We start from the raw sequence: 8,938 nt of genomic DNA on the forward strand, positions 1-8,938 counted from the left end.
TATATATAGAGCAACTCTATTTTTTTTACACTAACTCTATTTTAGAGTTAAAAATAGATTAATACATTAAAAGAAAATAATGCTCTATTTTTTGAGTTACTCTATTTTAAAGAAAAAAAAAGAGATATACATTGGAGATGGTCTTATGGGACCAATATTTTGAGAGTCGGTTGACATATTTTCCCACTGGTGTTGTTATGGTACTTCAGTTTATCATCAGTTCACTTATACTACATTAAGCCCATGTATATTGAGCCCAGCTAAGTTTCATTTTTTCTGCTATCTTAACTCATTTATTAATTAGACAAGAACTGTGTTTTTTATTTAATAGTTTTTTTATACATTAATAAGATTCTTGTAAGTTATTTTATCATTTGAAAATGATTTTGCACCAAACTCTTTATTTTTAGCCTAGCGAAAATCTCTCTAATTATGTCTCATCTATCATACATGCGACTTACATATTTATAACCGTTGAAACAACGCAATTAATTAGGACTCGGACCAGACTAGTTAAGTTGGAAATCAATCATTATTAATATAAAAAGCACATTAACACTACTTTCAGTGCTACATAATAAATAATAAGGGATAGGTATCCGTTCAACTGATATACGCTAATTAACATTGGCTGCAAATGGTTGCACTTTCCAACCTGGTTGAATGAGTTGAACGTACGTTTCAACTTTGTTCAGCCAAAAAGTTACTATTTGCTGTAAATATGTTTTCAGTCCAAATTTATTGGGTCCCACCCTGGGGCTGGAAAATAACACTTTTTGGCTAAAGATTGTTCAACCTTAAATTAGGAGATCAACAGATTGAACGAGATGAAAATTGTTTTAAAAAATAATATTAATTATATTTATTTAATTTACATGTTTGAATTAATATTTTTGGCTTTAAAAAAAATTGCAATCGTGAAAATCTAGATTATTATTTCGATAATCTAGGAAAAACAAATATTGTGAATTTAAAAAATCTGTTTTTAAAATATATTTATAGTTTTTAATTATATATATATATATATTTTTTTAAAATATGCAACAAACGAATCCTACGTTCACTAACTAATAATTATATTTTTTTGTTTGCAAATCTTTGACATTAATTAATGTTAAATATTGAAGTAAATAATTTAAATTAACATTATTTGTTAAGAATAAAAGATATTCAAGTAGGCAAAATCAGCTCAATTTTAAACTCTTTTGAATAATTCATATTTTTATTGATTAAAATCAAAACTAAAATCAGATCCTATATATACATCGCTCATCACAATTTATTTTCAGAAAAAAATAATTATGAGCTAAACACTTCTTTTCATAAACAATTGTAATAAATTATTTATTTCCAAATAAGAATTAATAATATATTAGTTTTCTAAAAAAATTTATTTCTTATATTTAAAATATATAATTTATTTGTGTATATATATAATTTTAGATACTATTATGGATATACTATTAATATTATATTTTTGTATTCAGCTATTCAACTTAGTAGTCACCATTTAGTATGCTAATTTATTTCTATGCAGCTTATTCAACTCATTCAGTTTCTTCAGCTCATTTTGATGGTTCAACTCATTTTTATTCAGCCCATCATTATTCAACTTATTCAGCTGGTTCAGTTTTTAAATCACCATTTGCAGCCATTATGTTTATTTAGGATCGAGAATATTTCAAATCCAAAAAAAAAAAAACCAGAATCAATATTGTTTTTCCAAGTCGCTCTACAAATTTTATAGTATATGATGCTTGCTAATTTTTTTTTTTTTTGAATATAATTTTAAATTAGATTCAAAATAAAAAAATAAACGTTTTACAAAACATTTGTTAAACCATTCGTAGAACATTTAGTAAAAATATGGAAACATGTTCAGTAAAATCTTGCAGCAAACCAAGCTTGGAGGCTTGATAATTATATAAAGATAGTAACTTTATACAATGCATTTAACATTCGGACTATATATGTATATAGCAATTTGAATTCATAATAACATTACGTGATCGTAACTGTAAGCGGTTTGTAATTTAGTAATTTCGATTTTTTTGAATTATATCACTTATTTGCATGTAATGTGAATCATCTAAAAAACAAACAAAAAGTTGCTATATATAAATCTGATATTCCAGAGAAGTTTTAAAAACGAGCTGGCATACATGTACGTAGGCGACTACGTATGCATGCATACACATGAAGAAACATCATACGTATATGTCTACGTATGTACGTACATGTGTGCGCAACAAGTGATGATGATGATAGTGAATGTGGTGCTATTCGTGTGGAAACCACACTCGTCCCTCTCTTTCTTTATATTATTAACAACTCTTTCTACTATTTTATCTCCTTTATATTTTTGTTAATTCTCAGTGCCTTCCAATTCATCAGTCCATCTATTTTTTAATTTTTTCATATAACCTTTATATGTGTTCATTATCTACTAGTAATTTGTTGTTTTATGATTTTCACTTGCAGACGGCTCTAATTGCTGGATCAAAGAATCTATATAGTGTGAAAAGCATCTGATTCAAATTTGATCCCCTTCGAATATAATAATAATTAGATAGTTGGATTCTACTATTTCATATTTTAATCGTCCATATGCGTTGTGTCCATTTATCATTAATGTGCTGTATTATTAATTAATCCATGTTTTTGACCAGTTTTTTCTTCCTAATTAATGAATTTAATGAAAAGAAGATGTAGAGTAGTATGATTACACTTTACACACTTATCAAACATTCCCAAAATCGAACAGTGTCTTATCACACAATAAATAGATTATCTATCCGATGATCACTTTTGGTCAAACACCAAGAAAATCTAGGGAAGGTTTCCAAACAGTGTGTGTGATTTTGATTCGACCCCCTTTAATTTTGGGATTGTTTCTTTGTCGAGAAAGCAAGTACAGTATATAATTAACCAACAACAAAAATAAACATAAAGTAAAAGAATGAGAAGGTTGTTTCATTTTCATTTCTATAGAAAACGCTTTCATACAAGTTTCCGTGTTCTAACAAAAAGGGAGAAGATAGAATAAAATTAAATTAAAATCAATTAGCCGACAGTTTAGTTATATACAATGGATCACGTAAGGGGTGAAAACAATGAAGAAAATAATTTCATGATTCGTTTCTTATTTTATTTTATAAAAGATGAGAAAAGTAATACATGTCAAAAAAAAAAAAAAAAAAAAGAGGCTGAAACTTGTAGAAAGATCTTTGTATCAAATTTCTTCCAAAGAAATGTAACTACTTACCAACCAAACTCCGATCATTTATTGCAAAAAAGCATGTTATTATTTTCAAAACAAATATATTTAATTATCAGAAATATACTAAAGCATTTGCCAAATTTGAATATGATTTTTTCACGAGTCAATATATGATATAATAATGCAGTTGCCAGAAGAAAACTTAAGTTAGCTAGTAACTTGGTAATAAAAGTAAAACCAGTCCAAGAACTAAAGTATTATCTTTTTTAACAAACTTTTGGCCAACAGATTTCGTGTACCATTAGGTCATCGTTTGGGAGGTTGAGATTTCATTTTTATATATCTTGTATCCTTTTTCCTATGCCAGGAAGACATATATGCATGGCTTTGATCTTGAAGAAAAAGACTTAACAGCTCCATATATAGTGTAACTGCCCCTTTCGGTCACTCAAATTGTTTATTTATGTGCTGTCCTTCAAGAATCAAATGAAATTAAAAAGAAACCCAATTGTGTGTGTGGTTTCACATTTTATTTTCATTAATTATAAAATTCATTTATATGTGGCTTTTGGATTTAATTTCAACTGAGATCCATTTTTTGGGGGTATATATATTTATACCAATCGTTATGCTTTATTATTATCTTTACCGATCGTACGCGGAAACCCACTTTACGTTTGTTTCTAAACTTCATTTTGTTCGTTTCAAACTTATAATCATAGTGTAAAAACGATTAGGTGTTTGTTTAATTCGATTTCCTAATCGAAATTTTTGAAAAGGACATATAATCAAAGTATTTCCGTTAGTGTTGATGATGCTCCCCCATATATATTATTAATTATTAATCGTCGACTCCACCACATAAAAGTTTATAATAAAATTAAAAATTTTAAAAAGCTTTAAAGAAAAAACTCACACAATCTCACCATAAATAGAACATAAATAGAACCTAGGCGTGTGTTCTCCACACTTCACCTATATCCTCTACCTTCTTATAATTCAGCACAAACCAAAAAGAAAAAGAAAGAGACAACCAAATCAAAAGACTTTTAACCATGGAATCACAAAACGTGAACAACAGCTTGAACGTAGACATGGAGAACAATCAAGAAACGGCGTTCGACTACTCCAAAAGAGCTCAATGGCTAAGAGCCGCCGTGCTAGGTGCCAACGACGGTCTTGTCTCCACGGCTTCACTTATGATGGGTGTCGGTGCAGTCAAGCAAGACGTCAAAGTCATGATCTTATCTGGTTTTGCCGGTTTAGTTGCCGGAGCTTGTAGCATGGCCATCGGAGAGTTTGTCTCCGTTTACTCTCAGTACGACATCGAGGTGGCTCAGATGAAGAGAGAGAACGGAGGTCATGTGGAGAAAGAGAAGCTTCCGAGCCCGATGCAAGCTGCTGCGGCGTCTGCGCTAGCGTTTTCTCTAGGAGCAATTGTGCCTTTAATGGCGGCTGCGTTTATAAAAGAATATAAAGTGAGGATCGGAGCGATCGTGGCGGCGGTGTCGTTGGCGCTGGTGATGTTCGGGTGGTTAGGGGCGTTTTTGGGGAAAGCACCGGTGCTTAAGTCGTCGTCTAGGGTTTTGATTGGAGGATGGCTAGCTATGGGAGTTACGTTTGGTTTGACCAAACTGATTGGGTCACATAGTCTGTGATGTTTTGTGTTTACATACGTACGTGAGTAACGTGAGTAAACTCTTCTTCATGCTTCATGCTTCATGCATCCCAATTTAAGCGGTTACGTTTTTGTTTATAGATAAAGAAAGTGTGGAAATGAACTTTGTGACTTGTCTTATTTCGTGGGAATTTGATAGTAATGAGATATCTCTTTGTAAGCATTTGCGTTATATAAATCTATCAAATGGAGCTTTTACCCAATAATGATAAAAGGCGCGTTGAGGGTCTCTTGACACTTGTGGCTCTAACTCTTAAGTCTCCAACTATACAATCGATGGACAAAAAAAACAATCTTAAAATTTGCTTAGATCTATATTATCCGAATTGATCATAATTTTAAGAATTGATACCATAAGTTTTAAGAACTTGGCAAGAAAAAGTTTACATAGCACAAAAAAAAAAAGGTTGATATCGGTTAGAAGCAAAGCAAATCACAAATATGAAAATCTGGATATATCTATATTAATATTTTTGCAGCAGTTTTTGCTCAAAAATACTTTTTGGAAAATTTTTACATTTAATGCATTGACTTTAATATTAGTTACCAAAATTTCAAAATTAATTATAGGTAAGTTTTAAAAAAATAAGGAAATATTTAAACCTCATTCAAACATATATATGATTCTCTTTCATTTTTTATTTGAATTTATATTTAAATTATCTTGAATTATTCTATAATACATCTATACTAGTATTTTTGCAGCAGTTTTTGCTCAAAAATACTTTTTGGAAAGTTTTTACATTTAATGCATTGACTTTAATATTAGTTACCAAAACTTCAAAATTAATTATAGATAAAATTTTAAAAAATAATGAAATATTTCTACCTCATTCAAACATATATATATGATTCCCTTTCATTTTTATTTGAATTTATATTTGAATTATCTTGAATTATTCTATAACACATTTAGTTAAAAAAAATTGTGATTTTTTCTGCATATGATGTAATACAATTTTTTTTAAAATGGACATACATTACTCAATAGATGAATAAAAAATACAGATACAATATCTCACATCATCTAAAAAAATTGGGCAATTGTTCAGAGTCATACTATAAAAGATACCAAAATAATTCCGAATACAAATGACTAGAAAACTTGATTTATTAGGCATTCAAACTTTAAAAACTTTTATTTAGTTTATTCCGGTTCTTTATTTTAAAGATTTTTAAAAGGTTAAATATGAAAAATATTTAAAACTTTTAAAATTTTAAATATGATAAATATTATACCGTGACGGAGTTATATAGCGGGACGAGTTTTATCGATGAAATAGTGTGAGTTAAAATATAATGTGAGTGAAAAATATTAAAAATTAAGATGGTATAGTGTGAGTTAAAATATCTCGAGACGGGATTATATAGCGGGACGAGTTTTATCGATATTTATATAAATAAAAAATATCATTAATTTGGTGTTACAGGGGTAAAATATCATTTTATTATTCTGTTAACATTGTCGGTATCAGAGAATAGACATCTCTAATTAAATTGATTAAATAAATATTATGTAAAAGTAAATGATATTGCGGTATTATACAGTTTATTTAACAATTATTATATAATTATAACATATTTAACCAACAAATACAACTTATAATTTAAATATTTTAGTTATAAATAATTTTGCCCTGCGGTATATGAAAGACCCCGACCCGGACGTCCCAGCGTCCGCGGTCACGGCTTCCCCTCGGCCCTATTCCCGACCGAATATCCTTTAACCCGTCCACTTAGCTTTGGCTCGCGGCCTTGCCTTTGGACCTTTATACGCAGCGGAATATCATATTAACCTTAACCCATCCCTTGGTGCATAGCCATACAACCAACCAACCCCACAGGTTCGCACAGTTTAGGGATGGGGACTTATAGTCCCTTCAGTTCACAGGGATCGGTTGCGCTATCGGCTTCCCGTACCACTCGTATCCGAAGCTTACCGGACGTACCGTCCGTTGACCTATCGGTCATATCTTGGTACCCCGGTCGACTCGTCGGTCTTGGTATCAGAGCCAGGTCCGATCAAACGATCCGACCCCATAATCGAATCGTCAATCCACGGACCAAGCCGATACTTCCAACTGACTCGTCGACCACCCGACCGATCCATCCGACCTACAGCTCATATCGTCGATCCTTAGATCGCCCGATCTGACTAGCGATCGAATCACCGGTCGACGCTTGATCGATCCGTCCGTGGACGCAGATCGTCAATGACCATTCGATCAGTCCGACACTATGTTCGAAATGAAGGATGATGGTTGATGTCCTGGAAATGAAGGCAACGCTCTCTATTTATAGGGTTCTGGCTGAAGTCTAGGTCCCAAAAGGTACCTGTCCGACGAGACCCTTCGATCGTGTACGTTCGCTCGCACACGTTCGGCCGTGCCTGTCCGGCCGTGCCTGTTCGGCCATGACCGATCGTCCGTGTCGGTTCGGTCATGCCTCTTCGTTCATGCCTGTTCGGTCATGACGCCTTTTCGGTCACGCCTGTCCGGTCGTGCCTGTTCGGTCATGCCTCTTCGGTCATGCCTGTTCGGTCATGACGCCTTTTCGGTCACGCCTGTCCGGTCGTGCCTGTTCGGTCACGCCTGTCCGGTCGTGCCTGTTCGGTCACGCCTGTCCGGTCGTGCCTGTTCGGTCACGCCTGTCCGGTCGTGCCTGTTCGATCACGACTGTTCGTCCATACCCGTTCGTCACCGCGTCCCATGACCGAGCTCCCAGCACCCAGCTTACTCGTTCACTGGCCACTACTGTCCAGCTGGTCGAGCTTCCTGGCAGCTGGTTGAGCTAGTGGCAGCTGACTGGCAGCTGGTCGAGCTGACGTTAGCTGCCCGATAGCTGTCCGCAGCTGGCCGAGAGCTGTCCGTAGCTGAGCTAACTTGTTCACCGAACACGTTCAGCTCGTACAACTCATATTCTAGCTAGTTGAGCTAGTAGCTTAGCTACTTAAGCTCAGCTAGCGATCAATTTCCTTAAAACAAATTGCCCCCCTTTAGGAGTGCGGGACGCGGGTGTTACAGTATACCACGGGTCCTAATCTAGTATATATATAATCAAGTTTATGTACTTTCTGTGTTGGAGATAATACATGCATATAGAAATGTTTCTACATAAAAGATAATATACACATATAAACTTGTATTTTTATTAAATATTTATAAATTAAGAACTAACTTAAAATCTGAAGTTTGACATTTGAAATCAATATGGTAATTTTTTTAAAAATTGGTTTTCTTTCTTGTGTAATTTTAAAGTTATATAGATACCTATGTAACATATCTAACAATCGACTCTTAGTATATATGAATCATAAAAAAAAATAAAAAAAATAGAGCTGATTACTAACTTAATTGGCATGTCAATTGTTTTGGCTGATAAATTTCTTCAACTAATTTGCCTCCAACTGAATCTAATTTCTGTCAACAATTATATATTCCTTTAGTTAACAGAAAAAAATGTAACTGAAGAGAGTACACAATTTGACTCAATAGACGAAATCCTAGAAAGTGCCACTAATCTGCCAAAACCACCAAATTAATCCGCCAAAATACCGCTTTGTTTGGTAGTTAGAAGAGCCTGTTAGAAATTCTAACTTTAGCCTAACAAAACACGTTGCATTGTGAGTGAAATTTATTTTCAGTTTTTGAGACTAGAGAATACAGATCCTTTACACAATGTTTGATCACGTTTCACAGTGTAAAAAGCTTGTCATGACAAATCAATGAATCTACGGAAGAAACATAATAAAAAAAAAGAGAGAGCTACTTTTGGAATCGTTGTCGTGTTCTATAACTTCATGCTGCTTTTGCACGAGATTGCGTGTCATCTCTCTCTCACATCCTCGTAGAAAGGAATATGGAACATGTGGCTTTAGCATCTTTGATATCATTTTCTATGTAGTAAATATAAACAGAACCAACAACAAATTACCACCAAAGCAATATAGGTAAATCTTTTTTTATCGTTATGATGTAAAAAGTTACTTTACCTATAGCAAAACATGACCGAAGCCAAGAATACATGTGTTATCGACAAGA

General features: G+C 33.1%; 1 protein-coding gene across 1 annotated transcript; it reads left to right on the forward strand.

Annotated features, from left to right (window-relative positions):
* Positions 1-4,032: 4,032 nt before the first annotated feature.
* LOC104756472 (vacuolar iron transporter homolog 1) lies at positions 4,033-5,104 on the forward strand. Its single transcript, XM_087495690.1, has one exon. The coding sequence runs from the start codon at positions 4,276-4,278 to the stop codon at positions 4,876-4,878; it is 603 nt and encodes a 200-aa protein (XP_087351816.1). The 5' UTR covers positions 4,033-4,275; the 3' UTR covers positions 4,879-5,104.
* The last annotated feature ends 3,834 nt before the right edge of the window (positions 5,105-8,938 follow it).

Source organism: Camelina sativa, chromosome 17 (assembly GCF_030686135.1).
Source record: "Camelina sativa cultivar CO46 ecotype springtype chromosome 17, ASM3068613v1".
Classification (NCBI taxonomy): domain Eukaryota; kingdom Viridiplantae; phylum Streptophyta; class Magnoliopsida; order Brassicales; family Brassicaceae; genus Camelina; species Camelina sativa.

Bases quoted from the DNA above. Each gene is read 5' to 3' on its own strand.
- LOC104756472 (XM_087495690.1), top strand. From the start codon at position 4,276: ATGGAATCACAAAACGTGAACAACAGCTTGAACGTAGACATGGAGAAC.